The sequence below is a fragment of the Nothobranchius furzeri genome, chromosome 4 (genome assembly GCF_043380555.1).
Source record: "Nothobranchius furzeri strain GRZ-AD chromosome 4, NfurGRZ-RIMD1, whole genome shotgun sequence".
Lineage (NCBI taxonomy): Eukaryota > Metazoa > Chordata > Actinopteri > Cyprinodontiformes > Nothobranchiidae > Nothobranchius > Nothobranchius furzeri.
Genome location: NC_091744.1, coordinates 16,861,011 through 16,888,933, shown reverse-complemented (window position 1 = coordinate 16,888,933; position 27,923 = coordinate 16,861,011). Strand labels below are relative to the sequence as shown.

At 43.1% G+C, this 27,923-nt stretch overlaps 1 protein-coding gene and 1 long non-coding RNA gene across 4 annotated transcripts; one reads left to right on the top strand and one right to left on the bottom strand.

Annotated features, from left to right (window-relative positions):
* Window positions 1-27,570, top strand: trim2a (tripartite motif containing 2a). 3 transcript variants are annotated; one of them, XM_015964082.3, is made up of 12 exons: window positions 1-135; window positions 19,143-19,300; window positions 20,606-20,843; window positions 20,912-21,063; window positions 21,124-21,304; window positions 22,483-23,206; window positions 23,292-23,395; window positions 24,267-24,434; window positions 25,275-25,443; window positions 25,653-25,723; window positions 26,609-26,749; window positions 27,274-27,570. In XM_015964082.3, the coding sequence occupies exons 2-12, from the start codon at window positions 19,167-19,169 to the stop codon at window positions 27,424-27,426; spliced, it is 2,235 nt and encodes a 744-aa protein (XP_015819568.1). In that variant the 5' UTR covers window positions 1-135; window positions 19,143-19,166; the 3' UTR covers window positions 27,427-27,570. The 3 variants fall into 3 exon arrangements, with proteins under 3 accessions (XP_015819568.1, XP_015819555.1, XP_015819562.1); XM_015964069.3 differs by lacking the exon at window positions 1-135 and adding an exon at window positions 11,934-12,063; XM_015964076.3 differs by lacking the exon at window positions 1-135 and adding an exon at window positions 17,513-17,652.
* Window positions 9,623-10,232, bottom strand: LOC107388515 (uncharacterized). The gene is made up of 2 exons (XR_001573334.3): window positions 10,097-10,232; window positions 9,623-9,751 (listed from the first exon to the last, which is right to left on the bottom strand). It is a non-coding gene; the product is annotated as an uncharacterized lncRNA (long non-coding RNA).
* Window positions 27,571-27,923: the final 353 nt, after the last annotated feature.

The window sequence follows — 27,923 nt, the reverse complement described above, 5'->3', positions numbered from 1 at the left end:
ACTGCAGAGCAGCTAACAGGTCAGCTGGTGGACATGAAGCAGTGCTAAACCAGGAAAATCCCTCTAACTGTCACCGAGTTTTAGAGTTTCTCCTGGTGTAGTTGCAGATTTTATTTCAAACAAGACTCCTTTGAGGTGAGTAAGAACTATTTGATAATGGCATATATGCAAACTTATCTAATCAGCTGAATCCAGAGTGGTTTGTTGTGACGAGCTGCTCTTACATGATGAGTTTTGTCATCAAGCAAAAATGTGGCTTTATTTATTATCTAAAGGGGGAGAAAAGTCTTGTAGCTGAAGCATTTTCCACACTGCAGGAGTTTGTAGTTTTATGGTGTCATGCACTAATCTGCATCAGAGGTTCTGGTCCATTCTGACATGACAGCATCACACAGCTGCTGCAGATTTCTCGGACCCCCATGAGGTGAGTCTTCCATTCAATCACATCCACAAGTTCTGGACTGGATTCAGATCTGGTGACTGTGGGGGTCACTGGTGTCTGCTATCCCGCTGGAAGTAGCCATCAGAGGACGGGTCCAATGAGGCCACAACTTGAGTCAGCTCTTGGGCTCACACGGGACTAGGTCCAAAGTGGAACCAGAACATCTCCCTCCCACCATTACACTGCCAGCAGCTGCATGGAGCATTCATACAAAGCAGGAAGGATCCATGCTTTCACGTTCGTGACACCAAATTCTGACCCACCCATCTGAATGTTGCAGCTGAAATCCAGACTCGTCAAACCAGGACACATCTTCTAGTCTCTTCTGGTCCAGCTCTGGTGATCCTGTGCGAATTGTAGCCTCAGGTTCCTGTTCTTAGCAGAGATCTTCTGCTGCTGGAGTCTGCTCCATGTTCATCATGCTGTGGTTCCGAGATGCTTTTCTGTAGACCATGGCAATATTCAATCGCTATTTGAGCTCTTTTTCTTTGTCAATCGCCGTGAACCTGTCCGGCTGTTCTCCTCTGACCTCTGACATCAGTCAGGCTCTTATAGACCCTGTAGATGGTTGTGGGAGAGAATCTCAGCAGAACAGAAAGCTATGACATACTCAGACCAGTGTGGGCACCAACCATGCAGAGTCGCTTCAGTTTTGTTTCTTCTTAATGCTGATAGCAAGTTAGAACTTCAGCAGGTTTTCATCATGTCCGCATGAATGCATTGAGCTTGTTCTTGTGTGATTGGCTGATTAGCTGTTTGCATTAAAGATGTGATACACTGAAAGACCTTTTTTATTATTTCTGATTAAATTTGGTCAATCTGAGTTTTTCGTGCAAGCTGAACATGAAAACAGTCTCCTACACCTATCTGCTGCATTAACTTCTGATAGAAACTAGAGGATGAATCTCTAGGGTTTGAAAGGTTTGACAGATATGCATCCCACTGTCACTTAACATTCATGGACTTACCCATTTTGACTCACAACAGGGAAGGCTGTTGTTGGTTTAGCATCCAGGAAACAGCAGAGAACGTCTTGGCTATTAGAAGCTAACTGTTTGCATTAGCAATTCCACCACATGGCAGAACTCCTTCAGGCTTGTGTTATTTGTAGAGAAAATATGTCAACGTTACAAAGCAAACAGTTAGTGGTAGAGTCGTGTTGCTGTTAGCCAATCAGATGTGAGATGTACGGAATAAGACTCCAAATCCTGCCATCCTCTGCTCCCACCTTCTCTGGCTAACTTCTGCTTCCTGAAACAGGATCGCCAGAGTTTTTTTTTACCCCACATTGACTAACAAGGCATTAATTTATCCTAGAGACCACTGAAAATGTGTTGGGAAAAATGAGTGAACTTGTTCTTTAGAATTCCATGATTTATGAAGGCAGCTTCTTTATTTAGTTAATGTGATGTTTTAGTGCAGCTCAGTGAGTGCTGCTGAGACTGATGCAGTAGTGGCTGCATCCCTGTGCTGCTGCAGCAGCGGTGAACATGTGGGAGGCGTTCTGTGCTGATCAGGAAGTGTAGCAGCTGCTGAGATGACTCAGTGCTCTGGAGAGATGCAACATGCTCCCTTCTCCGGATGAATTCTGCAGTTTTTTGATTATATCACAGTCAGTTAGTTTTGTGTGAACACAATGCTTTACTTTTCATATTTTAAATGCACTGAGTAACCCGCTGCCTTTCTATACTTGCATTTATATTGTTTTTTTAATATTTTATGACAAAATCAACTCATTCCATGTACCTCAGTGCATAACTCCCACTGGTTAAGCTTTGGTGTGTGTTCGACACACGGCAAGGATTTGTTATTTTTGATTTTTTTTAATAAACTGAAAGGTATTATTTAAATAATTAAAAATCCTGCACAAGAGTTTTCTGACCACCTTCCCTGCATCCGAACATAATCAATACTTAGCAGTAGGCTTCCCATCACCATCTGATCACTCTGACTGATAAATGATGAGTCTTTCCATTGCCTGTGGGGTATTGATGCTGCTGTTTGACCTCTCAGGATCAGCGGGTTATCATCGGTGAGCTCTGCTGGAGTTCTTCCATGGTGACATGTGATGTGGTAAAGCTTAATTAATGCTGGGTGTCGTCCAGCTGAGAGCATCTCTGACTGTCTGAGCTCAGGGATGGATTTGTAAACGGATTTAGTTGACAGTCTGAGGATGAAAAAAGCCCAGTAGGCATGGATGTAGATTATCCAAAAATGTCAATCTGCCAGAAATTAACATCTTGTTTTTTAAAACACTACTTTAGTTGAATTCATTGGGGTTTCAGTTCAGTTCTCAATTCTTTTCTAGAAAAGTTCATATAACTTTCACATTACAGAGATTTAAGATTTCATGGTAATTCCAGGAGAATTGTTGTGAAATGTAGCTAGATACAAAGCTATTTTCTGCTGAAATTACCACTTAATAAGATTCATGATGGTGTAAATGCTTCTAATATGTGTGCATGAACTGTTTCAAGCATTTTTCAGATTGGAGCTGTGGCATCTCAGACACGATGAGTTAAGTGGTGCAAAATTTCTCAAAAGCTAATAGTAGCAACTAAATTCTTCAGTGATGGATACAACCTGACTTTGATCAATATTAAATAAACTCCATAAAATAACAACCCTGCAAACTAGAAATGCAGTTCTGTATACATGTAATTCAAGAATGCAACACTGGATGGCAACACACTACTATTCCAAAGAACATGAATGTAACATGTGCTATTTTTAATTCAATGATCTGAGTGAAAATGTTGTGCCCCATTGCAGTCTACTGCACATTTTAGATGTTTATTATTTAAATAAACACAGATGGGCCCCGGTCTCTGGTTCCTCAGGAGGATTTAAAGGGATACAAAGCAGTTTTGGCTTGCTTTTAGCACCCCCTAGTGTCTGTTTGTAAAAATCAAAGTAAAACTTGTCTCCTCGCTGTGTGTTCGTCTTTTTAACACCTTAATCTAACAGCTGAATTATCTTCTCAGCCTTCATTAGTGTCTACAGGAGTGAGTCATCACAAAATCAAGCAAATCCGCTGTGTTCATGATCTAAAACATGCAGGAAATGCGCTGGAGGCAGACTGCAGCGCCAGGTATGTCAGCTCCAATTTACTAAAGCTTGGTTTATGCTTGACGCATTTACTTTCCGCGCGGTGATGCGGCTTGCGGATGGAACGTGCTTCACAACTTGCAGTGTTTATGGTTCATGCGGCTTGTCTCTGCGGTGAGCCAATATTCTCCCAAACTGTAGGGGGCAGCATGGAGCTCTACGGCATGCATCCAACACTACACCATAGTAGAAGTAGAAATTACTGTTTACAACATGGCATTCCAGCATTTTTAACAGCGTCCTCGTCTTTTCCGACAGTGCGAGCTATTTCTCTCCAAGAATTATTAACAACATGTTGATCACGGTGATCTCTGAGAGCTGAATCATACAAATGTCTGTATTTACGAACCTCTGCCATACTAGTTCTTGCCAGTCCGCCATGTTTTTCCACGTCCTACCGTCCGCCTGGTTAGAAAATTTCATAGGTGCGCGGTCTGGAAAGTTTGGGCCGTACGGAGGCGCGGTGGAGGGGCGTGGTTGTTAAAATTATGCAATTTCGCTGCGCGGAGCTGTGCGAACCTCACGGACGCGTCAAGCATAAACCAACCTTAAGTCCAACAGGGATAGGTCTGACACTCAAGTGCAGTATTCTGGCGACAGACAGTGGTGGGGGTCTGAGTGACATTTCATTAACAATGGCACCCCCAAGAACATGCAGTGCATTGCTACAGGTTAAACTCCAGAGTTACCACAAGAATCAGTCTAGTGTGCCACCCCAAAAACTTTCTCTAGCCCCATCTGACCAACCCTATGAAAATTATCTGGGGTCGCCACTGTTCATTAACCCTGTAAAAGTTTATTTTAGCACATACTGGCTCAAGAAGCCATCCATCCATCCATTTACTTCCGCTTATCCAGAGTCAGTTCACAGGGGCAGTAGCCTAAAGCCTAATTCATGCTTCTCTGTCTGCGTCAGTGCGGAGACATGCAACGTCCTTGCGAAGCTGCCGGAGAGCTCCGCAAGGACGGACGGAGTCGAGCTCTCTTTTCTAAACATCCGTCAGTCGAGACGGACAACGCAAGCTTGTGATTGGTCAGGACGCCGCTGTCGTCTACAGCTCCGCCATTGCGCCCTCAAAAACATAAAGAGAGCCGAGGATAACTAGCGGCAGACACAAAGAAGCTTGAAGAATACCTCGCGTAAAAACTCTAAAAACATGAACGTTTAATTCCCCGTGACTGGAGGAGTGAAAAGATGCGCAGCAAGCATTTTATTTGTGGACGGAAATGACAGGAAACGTGGGTTTAGAGGTGGGGAGCGCATGAAGAGGTGGAGGAGGATGAGAGACAAATTTGTCCGTGTTAAAAAGTCTCTTATATACACAAAAAACACAATATAAACACACTATTTTGGACCAGATACATGACAGGATACCACAGAACAGCGTTATGCCCTCTGTTGTCCTGCCGGGCAATTGCTTTGCAACACTCCCCAGGAGACGGAGAAGTATGAGAACAAAACGCTTCCGTCAATCCGTGCGTGTCTGTCCCTTGCGGAGCTGACGGAGAAGCATGAACCAGGCTTAAGTCGAGAAGCCCAGACTTCCCTCTCCCCAGCCACTTGGGCCAGCTCCTCTGGGGGAATCCCAAGGCGTTCCCTGGCCAGGTGAGATACGTGAGGGACATAGTCCCTCCACCGTGTTCTGGGTCTCCCTTTAGGCCTCCTCCCGGTTGGATGTACCCGGAAAACCTCACCAGGGAGGCGTCCAGGAGGCATCCTGACCACATGCACGAGCCACTTCAACTGGCTCCTCTCGATGTGGAGGAGCTGCGGATCTACTCTGATCCCCTGCTGGATGACTGAGCTTGTCACCTCCTGGATGACTGAGCTTCTCACCCTATCTCTAATGGAGAGGCCAGCCACTCTGCAGAGAAAACTAATTTGGGCCGATTGTATCCTCAGTCTCATTCTTTTGGTCACTACCCAAAGCTAATGACCATAGGTGAGGGTAGGAATGTAGATCGACTGGTAAATTGAGAGCTTTGCCTTCTGACTCAGCTCTCTCTTCACTGCAAGAGATCGGTACAACCCTATCGATCTCGCACTCCAGGTTTCCCTCACTCGTGAACAAGACCCCGAGATACTTAAACTCCTTCACTTGGGGCAGGACCTCATCCCTGACCCGGAGAAGGCATTCTACCCTTTCCTGAATCAAGACCATGGTCTCGGATTTAGAGGAGCTAATTCTCATCCCTGCTGCTTCAATTTCGGCAGCGAACCGCTCCAGCAAAAGCCGAAGATCACATTCTGATGAAGCCAACAGGACCACATCATCTGCAAAAAGCAGAGACCCAATCCTCAGGCCACCAAAACGGATGCCCTCAACACCTTGGCTGCGCCTAGAAATCCTGTCCATAAAGGTTATGAACAGAATCAGTGACAAAGGGCAGCCTTGGCGGAGTCCAGCTCAAGAAACCAATTTAAACAATGGAAAAGTTGCACAGTGTGACTTTAGAGACCAACACAGTCAGTAATGCATTTTGCCCCATGGGCGTTGGACTGTTTAAGGGCTAACTCTTTTTAAAAGTTCCCAGTTCAACATAGCTTCTTATTAAACCTTTTGTACCACTAAGTCTACAGTTCCTCAATAATAATAATTACTTAAACTCATATGCAACTCATATTGTAAAATGGACTCACCCATTGATGGATAAAAACTGATATTAACTTTATTAATGTCACCTGGATTCTGAACAAAGCTTCATCCATTTACTCTGTGATAGAGAACAGGCCATTTCAGCTATCACAGGGAGGAGGTTTTGGGAGGTTTGACCTTGCCCTGGTACCAGCCTGGTACTGGTCCTCTTATCAGAAGAACTCCCTTGAGAAAGTCCAGACTGCTTTGTTGATGATTTAGAAATGCACCTGGTGTGTCTTCCTGCCTGAGAGTCTGTGAGGAATGTCGAATGTGTTCATCTTTTCTGTGTGTGTGCTTAATGAAAGGCTTTTGGAGGGCATCTGCCCGATGAGATTGAGACTGGCAACTGACTGGGTGTGTACTTTCTCTTCTCCACTTTGCAAAGTCTAAATTGATTGTTGATTATTGGTATTGGTTTTGATCAGCTGATTACTTTAACCCCCTGTGCTTTGAACTTTCCGTAAGGTAATCCTGGTTTGATAAAATTACCCAACACCCATCTTGGCTCATGATGGAGAAGGTTGTTGGTTTAGCATCCAGGAGAGAGCAGAGTAAGTCTTGGCTAGTAGAAGCTAACTGTTAGCATTAGCAACACCACCACATGGCAGAACTCCTCCAGGCTTGTGTTATTTGAGTAGATAAAACATCAATGTTGCAGAACAAACTGAGTCAGTGGTAGAGTCAGGGCCAGCTTTGCCGACAGGTAGCACAGGCGGCCGCCTGGGGCGCCATCTGATGGATAGGGCGCAAAATAAAAAAAAAAGTTTATCAAATTTATGTTTGTAATATGAAATACACTCTCTACATACTCAAAATTCCCCTCTGAAATGACATGAAATTAAAACATCAATATTTAAATTCTAATCTGGCTGCATGATGAGCTCCCGCTTGGGCCACCGCTCCGAAGCATTTGACCGTTAAAGAGCAAGTAACGTCTAAATTAACTTTTTTTTGCTGATGAACTGTATAAATGAGTGTCTAATAGTGTTTTAAATGTGTGTATTCATTATTTTAGCATTTTGGTGCATTTTCTTAAAAAATTAAAAATTCTGCCTAAATACCACAGTATAGCTCCACCTTCAGCTTAAAACATAGAATTTGACTCATTTTGAATAAATTTTAGCCAATGGCTAAAGAGTAAGATACTACGTAATCCAGTAGAGTACTACGTAGCAGCTCTGTGTCAACGTTATAAAAGCATCGGGAGTCTCGGCCACGCCTTGTGGCGAGTTGGGAGTTGGATTTGCATGAGAGTGTAGGAGGCTAGCGGTAGTTCAGCATTAGCATATAGCATTAGCATATCCTAGTCTTTAGCATAGCTTTTAGTGTTATACATACTTATTTAGTGTTAGCTTGGCTGTTGGATATTGTAGTTTAGTTACTGTTTGGCTGTTAGTGTAATTAGGAAAGTAGTTCGGGTTTAGTGCTCCATATCGTGTTAGCATGGTGAGATGGTGTAGTGTAGTATGGTTGCGGAGCTCTGTCGGGTTGCACTCCTTTCCGCTGGACTTAGAAATTAGGCGCCAGTGGTTGCGTGTCTGGAAAAGATTCAGCTCCCGCCTGGTGCTGTAGTTTGCAACCAGCATTTTACCCGCGATTCTGCACGTCTCCGTTCCAAGAGGGAGGCTGTGCCCACCGTGGCTCTTCCGCGATTTAGATACAGCCCACCGACTCTGCTCCCCCACCATGACGGGCTACAGTCTGAGGTGAGTAAGCTAAATAAAAGTTTTAACATCTTCTAAAGACAATTTCCTACCTAAATGCAAAGTTTGAGAGACGTGGTTCACTCCATTTAGCTAATATCAGTCTGCACTGCCTTCGGGCTATTTTGTCAAGTTCACAAAATGTGGAACGGGATGTAAGGTTAGAATCAGCGGCGAATCGGAACATATCTCGAAGCCCTGGCCGACAAAACGGTCCACATGACTGTCAGGCTCAGAGAAAATTCGGGTTGTTTTTGTGTCAGTCGGTAATTCAGCAACAGTGACTCTAAACTGACGCAGCACTAGTTGACAGACATCATTACAGCGTGAAATCCAGCTTGTGACCCGGTTCCGTGAGGAATTCTGTTCAGGAGGTCGCATTTCAGGGTCTCCACATCATATGTGACTGACTTTTACTTTATAATAACATCACACACTAGGAATGTTATAAAGCGCCTATATGGGACAGTTTCTTTTGTATTTTATCTGACTTTATAAACATCAATCTGCTTCTATTTTTTTTCAGGCTAAATCTACCCAAGACACTGGCTGTCAGACTGATTTAGTAATCTGCAAGAATGCACTTGTCCAGGCTGACGTGGTGTTACCCGTAGCAAAGGTGAATTATTTTTAATAATCTTCTATGTAAACATTTTATTACCTTCTAGTTTTAATTTGTTTTACAGATTGTTACACGTGATTTTATGCTCTTTTAAACGTTCATAAATGTGCTGCTTCTTTGTTTTTTATAGAGCTCACAGCCTCAGTGTCTTGTGACACAGGGACCATGACAGAAATTCATCTTCCAGAAGGTCCCAGAGCATCCACACCTCCTGAAAAGACCACGGTGTGAGGTGTCTGCTGTTGATTCCAGCTTCCACCTCAGTGACAGTGCAAGCTCAGTGAACTGTTCAAGGTAAAAAAAAATTAAAACATTTCTGAATTTTTAAGATATTAACAATTAAATAAGTATGTGATTACATCATGAAGGAGGCTACTGATTCTGGCCCTGTGACACTTGGTGGTCACCACCAGGTGGTGACGTGTGAGCTGATTCACCTGGTAAATAACTTTTAAATTAAATATTTTGTTTTTGCTATCAAAAGTAAATTAACTAATAACCTGCATTACTGCAGGACACTCAGCAAAATATGGACTCTACACCATGAGGCAGGCACACGTTAATAACTCTATAAGAGCACATAAGGTAAGCAACACCACATATTATTTTTATTACTGTACACTGTCCTGGATTTGTTTTCTTTCTGCATGATTTGTTTTCTTTCTGCATCTCATCATTAGCCTGGCTGATCACCTGATAACTCTGTCATCTGGATATGACAGCATGAGGATGTCCTCACACACCTGTAACCTATCAGCTCATCTGGCAGAATAGAGAGAGAAGAGACAACACCACATCTCCTGTTCCTGGAAAGCCTTCAGCCATCCTTCGATGACTGAGAACCTCCATCAGCTCTGTCTCCTGTCTGCCTACAATTATTATAATAAATATTGTGTTTGACAAGTTTTTTGTGCTGCCAAATATCTCATTTTGATTCCAGTTTTGATATTTTAATGGATATTTATAAATTACATTAATTGAATTATCACATTGTTGCATGTTTAACTAGCTCTATTGTGATGAACTAAACTAGCACCTCACTGTTAAAAGCTCGTTTTAATTTCAAGCATGTTTAAGTATTTATGGACATGAACAAAAACAGGAAATATATAAATTGAGATTTATTTAATTAATATAACAAATAAGGGGGAAAGAGTCATTGAAAGGCACATTCTTCTGGAAGTTCCTGATCCCGACGACATCAGCAGGAGACCAGCTGCAGACACCAGAGGATCACCTGCAACCAAGAGCAGCTAGTATCAGTAAATAAATAATGAAATCAGGGCAGTTTTAATGGGCTGAACACATTACAGAATAATTTTCTCATGGTATATTTTCATAACTTTATGCAGCAGACTAGCTTGAGCCCAGATCTCCTGGAGAGCTGCTATCCAGCACGTTTCAGTGGATTTTACTGCTTTAACAGGTTAGATAAGCTGTTAAGCAGCTCAGCTGTTTGTTGCTGATTAAAACCAGGTGTGTTGATGCAGATAAATCTCTAAAACATGCTGAATACTAGCTTTTTGGGGCCATGGAGACAAACCCTGCAGCTAATCCAATGCTATGGCTAACGGCTACTTACGTTCAGAGATGGGTCTGTTGGGTCGGTTCCAGTAATTTCAGGCAACTCACAAGCTCAAAACAATAAGGCTCATGTCCGCTTGTCTCCTCCAAATAGACTTGGTCCCTTTCTTCTCGAGTGTCTGGGTAAGGAGGGGGAGAAACGTCCTCCACTTCTAATGACTGCTCAGAGTGAAGGGAGCTAGCTTCGTCTAGTTAGCCGTCTCTTCGTCACTGCCACGGCTCCGCCCTCTCGGTCCTCCAGGCAACGCCTACTAATGTTGCAGTTTTCAAAATTGATACGTGGGTGGGGTAAGACTCTGAGGCACACTTGACATGCACTTTAAGGGTGCCGTAGATCACGTGCGTGGGTAGCACTTTAGAAGGACATCCTGTTGTTGCGTTTAAACTTTTGATATATTTTACGATGAAAAGATGAGAACGGGAGAAGGGGCTCCCAGATGCCCCTCTGGGACAGACCAGCGTCTGTGGAGGACTCCGAAGACGTGTGGATATTCGTGGTGTTGGTGTCGGGTTTCCTGCTGATCGGCATTGGAGGCTACCTGGCTTACCAGAAAATTAACGAGCTGTCAAGGAATATTGGCCTGATCCCGGACCTCAGAGATGGTTTGCACCGCGCTGTGAATTCACAGACTCACATAATTGTTTAGATGAATCGTAAGCTTGGAACTTTGGCCGAGATTTATCATTGGCACAAAGATGGATGCCATCAAGGGTAGAGCGGACGAATCAGCATGGATTGGGATAGATTAATGTCCATTATTGGGATTTTGAGAGGTTGAGGACGAACAAACTGTAAGACAGCGAGGAAATTATCTCTGTTTGGCCCCAAAACAATTTCTAATCGGAATCTGGCGTCCTTGAGCCTGCAAGGCTCCAAAGACGACTCCCCCCTCAGAAGATATGTGGAATGTGCTGTAGCGTTATGAGTAAGCTGCCCTTTTCCACAGTGACAAAGTGCATGAATTGCCAAGGTCGTGTGCTTTGTCACTGTGGAAAAGGGCAGCTGTTAAGGGCAGACAATAGCATACTCATAACGCTACAGTGCCATCGCTATGGCAACTCAACTCTGTCTCCTTTCCCAGCCTGGGCGGGACTGTGGGAAGGGCGCTTGAAACGTTCCAGGGTCACTGCAACCCTCCAACCCTCAATGCTCCTCCCCCTATCCACACTGAGGTGACATGAACTGCTTCTATCGTGGCTGCAGGAACTGAAGTGGGGATAGTTCCAACCCACCACCCCACTTAGTGGACACGTATGTTGTGTGTTGTCTGAAGTCTGTTGCATATCTGACTGGGGTGTTTTTTTGCAGAGCAAAGCTGCCCTCCCTATGGAGGGTAACTCTGAAGTGCCTTTTGTTTCCCTCCACCTGAACCAATCCTCATGTAACCCTCTTATCTCTATTAAGGTAGAGCGACTCAGGGTTGCGAATGACCACAGTCACCAATTCTTGTCATGTGTCTTGTCCATGTATGTCTGATCTCTGAATTGTGTGTACTGAAACTCTAATTTCCCTCTGGAATTAATAAAGTATCTTTAATTTGATTTGATTGAATTCCTTGAAAATGTAATGCATTACATATGTCAACATATTAACCATATATTTTCATGTTATGACAAAAATACTGTAGTAACCTCTTGGTAAAAACAGCTGGCCAAGCTAGGTGGAATAATTATTTTCAAAAAAGCAGTAGTCTGATTATGTTTAAATAAAACAAGTAATAGTGGCACCTCTGGACTTGTTAGAACCAGCCACACCCCCTCCAGCTTCAGAAACCCCTATGATTGGCCCTTCCTTGGACTGTACTCCCACCCACAGCCAGTCTGCATTGTTGTAACTGGTCTCTCACATGTGCTTTCCTGCTCTGCACTCCCTTCATCTGGTCATGAGAAGCAATAGATGACAGCATTTGATTTTTTCCCCCACACTTACAGCAGAGAGGAATAATCCACAGCCATGGAGGTCAAGTAAGTTGGATGTGTGGTGTTTTAAGGCGAGGAGAAGGGTTGGATGAAGTAGCTTAGGGGTGGGGGAGCTAAAAATGACTTTCTTTGGCTGTTGTTTGAGGAAGAGATGCTTCTAGTTTCCTAGAAAGGCTTCTGAGTTAATAATTGAAAAACAAGTTTCAACTACAGGTTATGATGTCCCAGGAGCAAATCTAGTGACACTCAGGTTATTTACTCTCAGCTTTTCTTATTGTTTCCTGTGCCTGTCAGTGATGCTCATGGCTTTCTGCTCATTTGTAATGAAAAGTTGCAGGTTTACAGAGCATCTGAGCTCCAAGAGATTATCATCAGGCCGCTAAATAAGCTCCACCCTTTCTAAATAAGTGAGTATTACTACAAGTCTAGTCGTGTGTGCCGAGATGTGTTTTTAAATCCTGGGTGGGAGGGAGGGAAACAAAACAAGTCTTTACTCCACTGTTCACCTTCAAAAGAAAACCAAGGTCCTGTTTTCTTTGCTGTCACTGATTCACGGCGACTCCATGTGGACGTTGAACCTCGGAGATACAGCCTCACTGGATTCAGGTTGGCAGATGTGCAGCATGGACGTTTTCCAGCAGCCTGACAGTTGTACAACTGCAGGATTTAATTAAGAGTTCAGCAGTTAACATGCAGACACACTCATCAGCAGAGCATTGTCTTATCTGGTGCCTCCAGAGTGCAGGGTTGGCAGATGACGGACGCAGACACTGGCCTTCGGTGTTTTTCCACTCCTTGTGTGTGCTTCTTCTAAAAAAAACCACAGGAATATGATTGTAATGAACACATGAGAATAGTGGTGTCCAGTAGTGAGACAAAAGCATAAAAACTACCTAGAATCTCCTCAAATGGAAACTTCAGAGCCTCGCTGAAGGTTGAACTTCCTCCGAGTTAGTTCTCCTCTTGGGGGTCATGTTTGATGGATGGTGTTGGATGAAGGGATGTTGAGGCTGAAGGCGTGTTCTTCCTGTTATCTCTCATCATCCTGTCACCACTGGGTATTCAAGATTAGCGTGAGACTACTTATAACTCCCGGCTTTTGTTCCCGTCTGTAGCTGTAATGTCACCCAAAAGCCTCCGATTTCACTGAAGCGTCACATTGAGGTGTTTCTCACCGTTCTTCCTTTACGTCATCATGGTGTGCATTTCTAATGTGGAGGTGAAAAAGGAAATATGTGTAAATGAATAAAGATTCTCTTTTGTTAAATAACTTGCAGGATAAATGATTTTTTTTATGTGCAGACTTGTTCATGTTGTGGATTTTGAGTTCACAGTTGTGGTTTTAGGTAAAGAGCCAGAAAAACAACCATACAGAACATTAGAGATAACAGCTAGTCTGCTATTTTAGCTCTACTTCCACTTCATGACCGGAGCCAGTTGGATTTCCACTGACAGGCTGCAGATTTCTCCTTTTGCCCCTTAAAAACCCAAACTGAAACACACAGGAGTTTTTTTAAATAGCATCCAGTTTTACTTTATTTTCCATAAATCTGTACAAATAAATGTAAACATGAAGTTTATTTTACCAATTAGCTGTAAACTATTGGATAGAAAATTATTTATACACCCAGGATGTTAAAACAGCCTCTAGTTTTCTCCTAGTTTGCCCTTCGGAGAGTCTTAAGTGCTCAGAAATGGAGGAAAATAATAAACAGCTGATATGCCACGAAGATGAAAACAAAAACATATATTTTAATGAATCTTAAATACTACACTTGAAGAGAAACCAGATAAAAAACATTTTATCTCCAGTGAAGCTAAACCAGGCGAGACCTTCTACTCAGCTATGATACCCTCCTGGAGGGTGGCACACTGCTCCCAACCAACACGCTCTCCTGTTACACACACACCTTTTTACCTAGAGTGTGTGTGTGTGTGTGTGTGTGTGTGTGTGTGTGTGTGTGTGTGTGTGTGTGTGTGTGTGTGTGTGTGTGTGTGTGTGTGTGTGTGTGTGTGTGTGCGCGCGTGCGCGTGCGCGTGTGCGTGCGTGCGTGTGCGTGTGTGTGTGTGTGTGTGTGTGTGTGTGTGTGTGTGTGTGTGTGTGTGTGTGTGTGTGTGTGTGTGTGTGTGTGTGTGTGTGTGTGTGTGTGTGTGTGTGTGTGTGTGTGTGTGTGCGTGCGTGCGTGCGTGCGTGCGTGCGTGCGTGCGTGCTGTCTTCTCAAACCCTGGTGAGTCATGGCGGACGGCTGCTTCTAATCCAGGTTCTTCTTCATCACATTCGTTCTGTGTTTATCTGATTCCGTATTTTCTGATTCTTCATTATCCACAGAGTAAACAGCTTGTTTTTACCTTTTTGCTGACATATTTCGGCTTCCACTTCATCAGAGCTTCGCCGATGTTGGTGGCGTCACTGACATCTCCGTTTATCTGCGGGCACAAAGGACTATTTACACTGGGCCACTCATGGGATATTGTGATCAACAGAGAAGGCACGGGCAGGAGAGGGCGATATCATCCTCTGTTGCCCGCAGATAAACGGAGATGTCAGTGACGCCACCAACATCGGCGAAGCTCTGATGAAGTGGAAGCGAAACATGTCAGCAAAAGGTAAAAACAAGCTCTGTTTACTCTGTGGATAATGAAGAACCAGAAAAAAAGGATCCAGATTCTGTTGGTCTGTTCCTGTAAAAGGAGAGTTTTCCTCTCCACTGTCGCTACATGCTTGCTTAGCATGAGGATTGCTGCAAAGACATTGACACAACAAGTCAGTGACTCGATGCAATCTGCTGTGTTTTCATATGAAGGGAACTTTTAACTAAATGACCTAAGAAACTGAACTCAGTGCACTGACAGGTGGGTCCAATCAGAATGACTTAGCTTTGTAAAGGGTCTTAAAGATTTTAGTTTTGAATTGATGCTATCTAACTAAACTGAATTGAAACTTTTATGCACAATCATCTGCATGGACGTACTTTTGGGGGGACAGGGGGATATGTCCCCTCCACTTTTTCTAAAGTCAATTTTTGTCCCCTGCACTTTTTATCATCTCCCCCTCACTGGGGTTTTAAGTCTCACTTAAAGACTTACTTTTATTCCCTTGCTTTTACTGCCTAGCTATTTTATCTAGGTTTATTCACACTGTTCTTTTACTGATTTTACTGACTTCTCTTGTTTGGTTCTTTGTGCTAAGCTCTAGCTTTTTTGTTCTTTTATATTATTCTTTTAACCTTATATGTGTTTACCCCTGTACAGCACTGTGGTCAGCTCACATGCTTTTTTTAAATGTGCTTTATCAAATAAATGGAATGGAAAATCCAAAAACAATATTCTGCTATATTAAATAGACACAGGTCGAGCACTAGGACCAAGCAGAAAACAACTGCTTGTGCTGAAGCCTGTTTCCTGTTAGAACCTTCTATAAGCTCATCTATTGGCTCTGTTGATACTTGCTGATGTGTGATTGGTCATTCATGTGTACTAGACAGTTCTGCATTTCTGACATTGCATAAAAGAGCCTCTAGGATGTAGTTTTAGACATGTCTTTGCAAACTTACTGAGAAGATTGGAATGTTTAAGGGCTAATGCTTTTTAAAAGTTCCCAGTTCAACATAGCTTCTCATTAAACCTTTTTATTTTACCACTGAGTACTCGCCGATACTTCTACCACACCAAAAAGTGCAATGAATTGGAATACAGGTTTTATTTTCTTCTCTGCTTTCAATAGGAAAAGACTGAGGTAGATAAAAAATAACATATATTAATAGAAATGATCACAAAACTGAATATTTGGTGAACAGAAATGACAAATTACAGGGAAGCCACTTTCAGGCAACCGCACTGTTATCTGTTAACTTTGACATTATCCCTAATCTAAACCAAACGAGCCTCCTGTAAGAGGTTTCATCATTGCTTCTGTTCTACAGGACTTTGTGGTTCTTGAGGGACCCTCTCCTGCATGTGTTTGATGTTGCTTCTCCAACACACCTGTTTTAATTCATTGGTCAATAACAGGCCTCTGTAGAACATGAGGATGCACCAAACAGGCGATTAAACCATCCAATCAGGTGTTTTGGAGCAGGCGTGCAGGATAAAGGCCCCCAAGGATTAGGGCTGGATACCCCTGGTTCAAATAAATACTAAAAATTAAGATGGTGGACTTCTGAAGTTATACATTTTTGTCTGACTGAGCCTTCTGTGTTTGGCTGCACATGAGATGAGATCATTCAGCAGCTGTGGAGCTTCCAGGCAAAATGAAGCACGGAAAATGTCAAACCAGGAGAGCTGCAGCACTTCCTGTCCAACAAAAGCCTATTTGTGATGAATCGTGTCTTAAATTCATGTTTCTCACATATTCTTTAACAACAGTTCTACTTTTTATCTGTGTCTTTATGACAAGAATATTTTTTTTACTTAGGCTGATCTTAAATTTACCTCAAATTGATATTTTTCAGGTTTTTTTTACTGCTTGTGTTATTTAAATAAAATTATTTCTTATTTTCACTCAAAATGTGCCGATGATCCGAACACTGGGACATTTTTTGTAGAAAAATTATCCTAATCCTCATAAGGACACTAACTCCGTGTGTACTTTGTTGCATGTCTAAATGCCAGCCACCTCATTTAGTCTTGGTACAGATTTTTACTACGTACCCTAAAACCAGCAGAAACTGTGCGGGTAAACTCCTTTTAAATGAATTTAGTCCAGCTCTGGCTTTGGCAGCGTGCCAGCCCCATGAGCAACATCAAAGCAGGTTGAGGTATATATTTAAAATGGTAAATGTCCTGTATTTATATAGCGCCTTCTTGGGGTTCTACAACCCATTCACACGTTGGTGGGGGTGAGCTACGATGTAGCCACAGCTGCCCTGGGGCGCATTGACAGAGGCGAGGCTGCCGATCATAGGCGCCACCGGTCCCTCTGACCACCACCAGCAGGCAAGGGGGTTAAGTGTCTTGCCCAAGGACACAACAGCAGCATTCTGTGGTCGGAGCCAGGATCAAACCTGCAACCTTCCGATTACTGGGCATCCTGCTTAACCTTCTGAGATGCTGCTGTGATTGTGATTTTTAGGTGACCTCTTTTCCCTGAAAGGGGCTATTTGTTTCTCTTCAGGTTTCATCTTCTGAGGACAATCGCCTGCATTTGTCTTTTTTTTTTAAACCTACTTCTTTCTTTGATTCAGACTCTGCTTGTGGTGCTTTTTTCTGTTACGTCAGTGCCTGAGTGGTGAGTCAGGAGCCTGCATCTTGTGCAGAAGGATCCCTGCGTCTCGAGGAAAACCCTTGATGCACTTCCATCCTCTTTGCTTTTTTCCTGTCCAATGTTGATCCTGATGCTACTCGCTGAGTTTAATGCAGGCAGGCAGGAGAGGTGGAATATCAACGGATGAGACCGAATAAGCTGGGAAGTGATGGGAGGGAGGAGAGGAAGTGAAGAAGAGGAAACCAGAGAGGGAGGGGAGATGATGATGAAACAGTCTGGCTCCAGAGACCTCTCTCGACTTTGCTCACGTGTGCACACATTCACAAACGCTTGGATGAAGGAGAGTTCTCTCTCTGGCTTTTTTAAAGATGAAGTTTCTATGAACCGATCTGGAGCCTGTCTCTGATTCCTGCTGATCTAAACGAGGCAGTGTAAGTTGTCTAACACTTTTTCCCTCGTTTTAGGCTCAAGTGTTCTTTTACAGGAATAGTGCGTTCCTCCCTTTCCTCATTGGGTGACGACTCCCTCCAGCAGGAATTATTCTGCCTTCCTGATGCAGATGTGTTTGTGTACGAGTGGAGCTCTGAGCGTCGGCTGCACCGTCAGCGCAGCAGCTGGTGTGTTGTTGTGAGCGACTGGTGGCAGGATGTAAGGTTTCATTTGTTTGCTGATCAGTGCTGCGTTTGACTCTCAGGTCATCTGCGTGAGCTGCTCTGGAACGCTGGCGAGTTACCAAAAAGGCCGCCTGTGTTTTGGTTTGTGCATGAATTTACTATTTTGATTCAAACTCGACTTGTCAGAACTTTGGCTCTGACATCATCAGACAGTAACAGCAGTCTCCCCTCATCGCTTTCTGATCCAGAGCAGAGATGTGACTCAGAGTGTGAGATGAAGACAAAACTGAGTGAAGAAGAAGAGAAAGAGGACGTACTCTGTAATATAAAAGATCCTCCCTCAGGGTTTCCTTTCAGCGGTGGCCTGTTTTTGTTCCCTTCCTCAATGTGAGGACACAATAAAAGCACCGACACACTTTCTGCGACTACGTCAGCTCAGCTGCCAGATTAAATTACGAGAAAATTACTCTGAAATCTAAAGAAGGGGAGATTTTTCAGACTGATTTATTTCAGAATGAACATGGAGGCTGAGCTGTTTTATGGGCTTTTATTTTGGCAGGTTTAGCTCTGCACACTCAATTATTCATCAGCTTTTAAAGGGAAACCTGAATCACGGCTCGTGGGGTCTGGATCCTTTCAGGGGGACGAGAATCAGACTATTGCGTGCCGATGCGTCGTCACGGCTTAATATTCAGACAGGCTTTAATTAAATAAATGGTAACACAGAGATGGTTGTTGATTGCAGCAGCTGCTGCTGCATCCTCCTGTTTGGCAGCTGTCTTAGCTTGCATGGGCATTACTGGAGACCAATAAAAAATGGTCAAATGTCATCTGATTAAATCAAAGGGGGGATACTTGATCTGTTTACTTGGCCAAGAATGATGTTTTATGTTTTGTGGTTGTTGTTAAATGTGTAATCAAACAAAGTCTGGTGCTTGTAGAAAGCAGGGTTCTGTTCTGGATGAGGTTGGGCGTGTTGTCAGACATCTCCTCAATAAGCTTTCAGCGTTCTGATCATCTCAGAGTTTTATGATTTCTCTCAGCTAATGAGTTCATTTCATCTCCAGCCTAAAACTTTGATCTTCATCACCAACTCCCTCTAGTGATGTCATCACCAGTGCACGTGTTGAATCAGCCTCTCTCTCTCTCTGTGTCTCTCTCTCTGTCTCTCTCTCTCTCTCTGTGTCTCTCTCTCTCTCTCTCTGTGTGTGTCTCTCTCTCTCTCTCTCTCTCTCTCTCTCTCTCTCTCTCTCTCTCTCTCTCTCTCTCTCTCTCTCTCTCTCTCTCTGATGTGTATCTCTTTGCAGGGCTAAGAGGAAGAGGGTTTTAGGATGGCCAGCGAAGGCTCCACTATTCCCAGTCCCGTCGTTTGCCAAATTGACAAGCAGTTCCTGATCTGCAGCATATGCCTGGACCGCTACGAGAACCCTAAAGTGCTGCCCTGCCTGCACACCTTCTGTGAGAGGTGAGTTAGTTGGCGTGTGAGACGAGGACAGAGATTTGGATCAGAGCGGCTTTTGATGTTTAAATCTGTGTTGGATTGTTTTGGTAAATGTGAGAGTGGTGGTGTCATCCTGAGAGCGGTCCATTCTGTCACCAACCTTTTGTTTCTGACACAACAGACACGGTGTGTGTGAATGACCGGCCTCTGCTCTGGTTGATTCTCGAGAGTCACGTTGTCACTCTAAACTCCATCTCTCTGATCCAGCTGTGCTTTTTTATAATTACAATAAAACCTTCTAAAATATTTCACGACATCTGTTCAGGGCTTCTGTTTCTGCAGAAAGACCTCCAACACAAGCGTGAGCCAACAATAAAAACTAAATGCAAAACTGCATTAACTTTTACAACGGTTGAAATGTGGTCAGTTTTCAGTCATGAAAATTTCCCACAATGTTTTTTCTTTGATGACCTCAAAAACCTATTAAAGAACAAAACCACCCAAACATGGATACACATGAACATTAATTAGGCTGGGAAGGGGAGAAAACAGTTTTCTTTTGTTGTCTTTGAAAACATTAAACGTCTTTTAAATGAGAAAACATCAAGGTTATCTAATATTTAGGATGGAACATCTGTAAAGTGTATATATCAGTGGTAAGAATCCTGAGGAGCCATTATTACTTTGCATTATTTAAAGAGCAGATTCACGTAGAAACCGTTTTTATTTATTACTTTTGAAAATGTAAAAATAGTCTTCTACCCCTATTTCCTGCAATAGCTTCTGAAAGAACAAAGACGGAGCACGCTCGGTTCAGAAAAGCCTGACAGATCTACGTCACGCTGTCCCGTAGCATTCGTGGACTCAACCATCTTTACGTGCAACAGAGAAAGCTGTAGTTGGATTAGTGTCCAAGAAACAGCAGAGCACGTCAGGGCTAGTAGAAACTCCACCACACCGCAGAACTCCTCAAGGCTTGTGTTATTTGTGGAGGTAAAACATCGATGTTGCAAACAAACAGTCAGTGGTAGAATCTTGTTGCTGTTAGCCAATCAGAGGCAAGAAGTCTGAATATCAGGAAGTAAAGAGTCAATCCTGCAGTTTTCTGCCACGTTCTCCTCCGGCTGACTTCTACATCGTCAAACAAGTGCACCGGAGCTTTACAACCCACCCCCCACCCCCAGTACAGCTTACAAGGCATTTATTCCTAGAGAAGTATAGGTAACGTTGAAATTTAAAGGCACCATAACTACTAGTTTGGAGGTTTAGTGTTTGTTCTAACAAAAATAAATGGTTGTAGGTTTTACATCCGACCCACTCCCCTTCCAGGTGCCTGCAGAACTACATCCCGGCTCACAGCCTCACCCTGTCCTGCCCAGTGTGCCGTCAGACCTCCATCCTCCCGGAGAAAGGTGTGGTGGCATTACAGAACAACTTCTTCATCACCAACCTGATGGATGTGCTGCAGCGAGCGCCGGGTAGCTGTAGCCAGGAGGCCATCGCGCTCAACAACATCACTACTGTGGCAACCGGCCGACTGCTCTCCTGCCCCAACCATGGAGGCAGTGTAAGACTTTGTTTTCTCTTGTTTTTTAATGAACTAACTGAGTTAAATAAACAGATTGAATGTTGCAGGTGATGGAGTTTTACTGTCCTCCGTGTGAGACGGCCATGTGTCAGGAGTGCACCAGTGGTGAGCATGGAGAGCATCCGACTGTGCCTCTTAAAGATGTGGTGGAGCAACACAAGGCCTCCTTAAAGGAGCAGCTTAATGCCGTCAAGAAGAGGTACAGCCTTTTTGTCTTGATGTGTGTTGACTTATCACACAGCCTTCGCTTCTCCTCCAGGCTGCCAGAGATCGACTCGGCCCTGCAGATGCTGTCAGAGATTCTGCAGCAGCTGACCAATCGGAAGAGCTCTGTTGAGGATTACATCCACAGCACCTTTGATGAGCTGCAGAAGACGCTCAATGTCCGCAAGAGTGTTTTACTCATGGAGCTGGAGGTCAGCTACGGGCTCAAGCAGAAGGTAAGGAAGAAGAAACGGACAGCTGAGTCTGGACTGGAGTTCGTTGCTATTTGAGACGGTTTTGCTGTTTTTCTTGGCCTCAGCTGGTCAGTCAGTCAAAAGAGACAGGCCCCTCCTCTCCAACCAAACCTCCCATCACGTGGCTGGCATCAGAGCGTGCTGCAGTTCTCTCCAGGGAGGGTATCACATGGGTGTTTAATGATTTACAAGTCACTGACTGGTCAGCACTCTTAAAGCCTGGGGGAAAGTCAGGTTTGTGACTTGTTCCTGTAGCTAGATAGAGCCAGAGGGCTGTCCCATATGAACTTCTGGGTTGTTTTTGGGTGTGTCTTGAGCAGCAGATGATTAGACTCTTTTCCTTTGATCTCTGCTCCTGCTGTGAGCACAGAGAGGATCGTGGTTTCTAAGCTCCATGAGCGACAGCTGAAGGAGAGTGGATGAGGTGCTTCCCTTTGTTTTGGGATTGAAAAGGCTAATGGCTTCTAATTTTGGAAAAAAGGATGATTGTGAGGATCAGATGCTGGTGAGTCTGTTTGTTTGAAGAGATCGTAAAAACAAGGGTAAACTATTAATTCTGTCTCATAAGTCCTGAAGTTTTCTGCAAATGTTACCTCCGGGAGGACTGACAATCTGCTTTAGAATAGAAAAAGCACAGAAGTGCATTTTTTTATCTTTTAAATGCATTTAATCTGCATTCACATAAAAATTAAATAATTTATTAATGTTAATTATGAGGCGTTTTTTTATCGTGTGGCGTGCAGGTTGCTGCAGAGAATACAAGATGGAGATACTCCAGCTTTTATCAGCTTAGGTCAATGATATGTTTACACTGTTGTTGGCAGGTGAAAGCAGGAAAACTGAAACTAAAACGATTCCTGAGATGGGAAAAAAGCTGAAAACACTAGCATTAGTTTGAGTCATCACAACTGGTCTGCAACAAATCTCAACATAGATGGTTTCTTGTTTTATATTCTAAGTTCTTTAGAGATAAAATAAGAAAACGAGTTCCCCCCCATCATAAAACAATTATATGTATTACATTACTGGAGCTGTGGATGATGGAGCATGATCACATATCTGTTGTCGCTAAAGCTGAAATGCACCTGTTTACCTTTCAAAAGTGACTGCTGTTTGAAGAGCTGAGTGTTTCTCTGCTGCCCCCTGGTGTTCACACACAGGTGCTTCAGGCCCAGCTCGATGCCCTGCTGCAGGGTCAGGAGGGCATCAACAGCAGCTGCAACTTTACTGAGCAGGCCCTGAGCCACGGCACCGATGCTGAGGTGCTGCTGGTGAAGAAGCAGATGGGCGAGCGCCTCATAGAGCTGGCCAATCAGGAGCTACCTCTGCAGCCTGGAGAGAATGACCAGCTGGACTTCCGCGTGGAGACAGACGGTTTAAAGAAATCCATCCACAACTTGGGTTCTGTCACCACCACTAACGCTGTGGCATTTGAGACTGTGGCCACGGGTGAAGGGCTACGCCACTGTGTGGTGGGGGTGCCTACCTCCGTCACCATAACCACCAAAGACAAAGACGGAGGGCTTTGTAAAATGGGTAACGCCATCATCACTGCTGAGATCTCCTCCTCTGATGGCAGCAAAGGGGACGGGGAGATTGTGGACAATGAGAATGGAACTTTTGAGTTTCTGTTCACTGTTTCTGAGGAGGGAACATTTAATCTGTCACTGCGCTTATACAACCAGCACATCAAAGGGAGTCCCTTCAAAATAAAAGCCACCAAACCCACAGATTCATCACCCTTTTCGGACAGCACAAAGAAGAGGCTGCAGTCTCCTGGCAGCGGGCACATCAAGCAGAAAGCCATCAAAAGGCCAGCGAGTATGTACAGCACAGGAAGAAGGAAAGAGAATCCTATTGAGGACGATCTCATCTTCAGAGTTGGTGAGTTTTAATGATCTGCTCTGCTAGCAGCTCGACAACATGTTCATGGCTCAGTCTAACCGATAGACCTCTATTTGTCTTAAAGGCTCGAAAGGAAGAAACAAAGGAGAGTTCACAAACCTACAAGGAGTGGCTGCCTCGTCTCTGGGAAAGGTTCTGATAGCAGACAGCAACAACCAGTGTGTGCAGGTAGAAGTTCTTGGTTGTCTCTAGTGACTCAGGTCAACTCATGAGACTTTAATGTATGCTTATTCCTAAATGGTCCTAGAAATAAAAACCACATATACCTTGTTTAAAAGTGGTTTGGAGTGTCTAATGTAGCATACCATAGATTCTCTGATGTTTCTTTCCTATCAGTAATGTTGTAAAGGCCACGGAGAAACGGTTCGTTCTGGGAAAAGCTGGTTTAACCATTTTACGCTTATACACACCTCCTTAAATTTAAATGTCCCAACCCTCTTCAAAGTCGGTAATTTATAAACATCGATCGCGGTAATGCTAACCGTGATGTTGAGCTAGTGCTGACTTCCTTGTTGGACAAGAGGAAAACGACAAAGAAGGGTGTTGGAGGACCACTCACGTTCCTGGGTGTACTGGGAATATCGAGGCTATGAATGAATTCCAGAAAGATCCACAGCTTGCTGTCCTTGTTCTCATTGCTCCATAAACCCCCGCTCTATAACAGTCGCTTAGCCAGACATTCGAGTAGTTCCTTGTTCGTCCACACTCCTGCACCCAACTGTGGACATTGGCCGGTCCGACACCCACTTCCTCCTTTACGATCCCCCAACACACACACACAGAACAGAAAGTTACTAGCTTCAGACCAACATTGAGCAATCTAGGTCATTTATTATTCATGTCCTGGCCAGGTGGGCTTTATTATGGGGTTGGGTTTGACCATTTATCAGGGCTCCTGGACCATTGTGAGCCCCAACAATGTTTCATTTGTTATGTAGAGGCTCAAAAAACAGTTTCCAATTAGAAAAAAGAAACATTTTTCTAGGACATTTTTAATTCATGAAAAATTACATGCAACAATGTTTTTTTCACTCCACAGATATTTTCTAACAACGGCCAGTTCAAAAGTCGTTTTGGGGTCCGAGGCAGATCTCCTGGTCAGATGCAGCGACCAACGGGTGTGGCTGTCCACTCCAATGGGGACATGATCATCGCAGACTATGATAACAAGTGGGTCAGCATCTTTTCAAGTGAAGGAAAGTTTAAGGTAAGCTGAAACATTGGTGGGTGGGGTGTATTACAATACATCCCAGTAAGTTAGATTTAAATAGAGATAAAGTAACAGCTAACATGCTGACAGAGCCGGATCTGCCGTCCATGTCTCGGATTAGTTTTTTTTACAGTGCTGGGTCAAAATACAAACCTTGTCCTAAATACATATTACAGGTCATGTCTTAAAATGCAGCACTAAGTCATTTATTTTTCCTTTTGTAAACCATCCACTCAGTTTGTTCTTGTCTGTTTGACCTGAACCTTATAAACCAGGTAAAGCTCATTTTACAAATAAGTAAAAGTATGAAAAATTAATGCAAATCCTGTTTAAATTTTTCTTGAAAGAATACAGTTCATTCCCTTATTTCAACTGTTTTTTGTTTGCACATAGCTGTTTAAAAAATAGGAAAAATAATGTATAAATACAGTGCAGGGGAATTATTTCAAGTCTCTTGTTATGAAATAACAAAATCTATTCAATTAACTGAAACATATATTAACTTTCATCATTATTATGTCAAAACTAACATTAACACACACACCCAAACCAGGAAAAGCTGGGAGAAACCTAGGATTTAATTGAACAGTCACATTTTGAGACACTTGGTTTGACATTGAATACATATTTAAAAAGGAGGGTTTGTATTGTTTAAAATATCCGATTATTTTCTTTTGTGTAGTTGTTATTTATCAGAAAATGCAAATAGTCATGATTTAAAGTTTGAAGAGTTTACACTGGGAGGTTAATAAAATGCATTACAATCTGAAATCTGTTGTATTTGATGGCAATAACAGTGTTGACCTCTAACAGAAATGTAAAATCTGATCTCTGCAGAATAAAATCGGCTCAGGAAAGTTGATGGGTCCTAAGGGTGTGGCGGTGGACAAAAACGGTCACATCATTGTTGTTGACAACAGGGCCTGTCGCATTTTCATCTTCCAAGCCAACGGAAAGCTGGTCACCAAGTTCGGTAGCCGTGGCAACAGTGATACGCAGTTTGCAGGTACTCTCTGAAATTATTGCGCATTTCAAGATTTAGTCAACCAAACGGCTTACAGCTGAGTTTTAAACAAGAGAGGACTGGGTGACAGAACTGGAACTGTTCAGAATGCACGATTCCTTTTGTTTTACAAACGTCTCCCATACTTATTTATTAAGAATTATATGTACTGTATGTCTGAAGCTTTTTCTGTTTTCTCCCTGTTGGTCCAGGTCCTCATTTTGCTGCTATTAACAACAACAATGAAATCATCATTACGGACTTCCACAACCACTCAGTCAAGGTGAGCCTAATACATCATGTTTGTTGTAGAGTCTATTTTCACTTTACTGTAAAATTATCCTAAAAGAATAAGAAGTAACTTTGAAACTTTATATTGAGCCATGGATTTAAATGGTTCCATTCCCGTGTTTGTGTGTGTGTGTGTATATATATATATATATATATATATATATATATATATATATATATATATATATATATATATATATATATATATATATATATATATAATTATTTTTTAAATTAACGTGGATAAGTAGTCGTTATTACATCTTTAAATTCTGTTTCTTAATATGATTCACCTTTAGCATCTTTTTCTGCTGCCATGTGGGTTTCTACCATCTCTATAAATGTTCCAAACATAACAAAAACCCACCCATCTTTTTTCTGTTAGTGTTTGGCTTTAGGATCAATGCCTCTAAAATAAGTCGTTTCAAAAAGTCCCCTACTATGACATCACAAAACGGCAAAGAAGAAAGGAACCGCCTGCCGCATGCATGAGAGCTGAAACTGGAGCAGGAGCAGCTCTGCTTTGAGCCCCTTGTGAATGTCAGAGCTTGTCAGCTTGTAGCAGCCTGGGTTGGGGTTCGGTGGGCGTGTCCAGCTACAGCTTGTTTTCTTAAAGTGACAGAGCCCTGAAACGACTCATTCTAGACGGTACTGAAACTGTCGAGAATAAAACTGCTGAGACTGCTTTATGTAAGAGGGATTTAGTGCAAAGAATTTCATAAGCATGTTTTTATAAACCATAAAAAAGAGAAAAAGGTGTAATATGTCTCCTTGGGTGATGCACATGCTCACACAGTACAACCACTCATTTGTAAAAAGTTTAAGCATCCTTAGGCTCGTTCTTGTTTCTGTTATCTCTATAAAACCCAAAATGTAGGTGTTCAACACAGAAGGAGAATTCCTGCTGAAGTTCGGTTCAAACGGCGAGGGAAACGGCCAGTTCAACGCCCCCACGGGAGTGGCAGTGGACGCTTATGGAAACATCATCGTAGCAGACTGGGGCAACAGCAGGATACAGGTTAGAGAACTTCAAAGGCCGTACCCTGAAGTATTAGAAGGAAAGACGAGTGAATAGGGACTATTTCCTACGCTGTAGTCAGCAGTCTGATTTCTAGTATTGCTCACAACTTGCCTCAGCACCATGTGGACCCAACATCAAGTGTAGGGTTCTGTGGAGAGCTTAGAACAAAACTAATAACTTGTTGTAGAAAACTTTATTAAAAAACGCAGTTTAGAGAAACAGTTAGTTTTTGATGAGCTAATGGCTCGTCAAAGTGGAACCAAGACTAAGATGGTTGCTGCTGTCTTGATGCAATGGTCTGGTAAATGTCAGAGCAGAACTGGCTAACACTTTTTTCAAGCCTTTACACTGCCTGAAACTTTTGATTTCACCAGTTGTTGAGCAGAATTATGATTGTGTGGATTTAAATAAAGTATCCTTTATCCAGACTTGTAGCCAATCACAGGTTGGAAAAAGGAATTTTTGTATCAAACACTGAAAAAAAAACAACAAAACTATCTGATCTGATTTCTGTCATTCAGGTGTTTGATGGCAGTGGCTCCTTCCTGTCGTACATCGACACTTCAGTGGACCCGCTCTACGGCCCACAAGGACTGGCGCTAACCTCAGACGGTCACGTTGTGGTCGCCGATTCAGGCAACCACTGCTTCAAAGTCTACCGCTACCTGCAGTAGTCCATGTTTTCTCATGTAAACAGAGACCATACTCATTACTCACACACAGCAGTCCTGAGAAACGATCATTTTCCTCTCATCCTCCTCACCCTTTCATTCCTGCCATTGTGCCATCAGTGTGACTTTCCTCCTTGTGTTTGACTCTTGCTGCTGAGGAAAGTTGGGATATTTTTGTCCAAGTGAAACAAGAATCTCTGATGTTCACAGAAGCCTGCTGCTGGTTCTGGTTGGTGCTTTTTAAGAGTCACTCCTAACCTTGCTCACATTCTGAGGTGTGCTAATTTGAAAAATGAAGCTTTATTAGCATACATATAATAGACACGTGGGATGAATGCTGATGCACTTGCTTATAAAATGACTGGATTTTGAAATAAAATGTGTTTTAGTTCTCTGAGAAGTAGTGGACGTTAAAAACTGCAGTACTGCAGCTTCCAGTTAAAACTCTTCACAGTTTGCCTGCTCACTATAAGATCACCTGCTGCACTACAGGGAGTGGG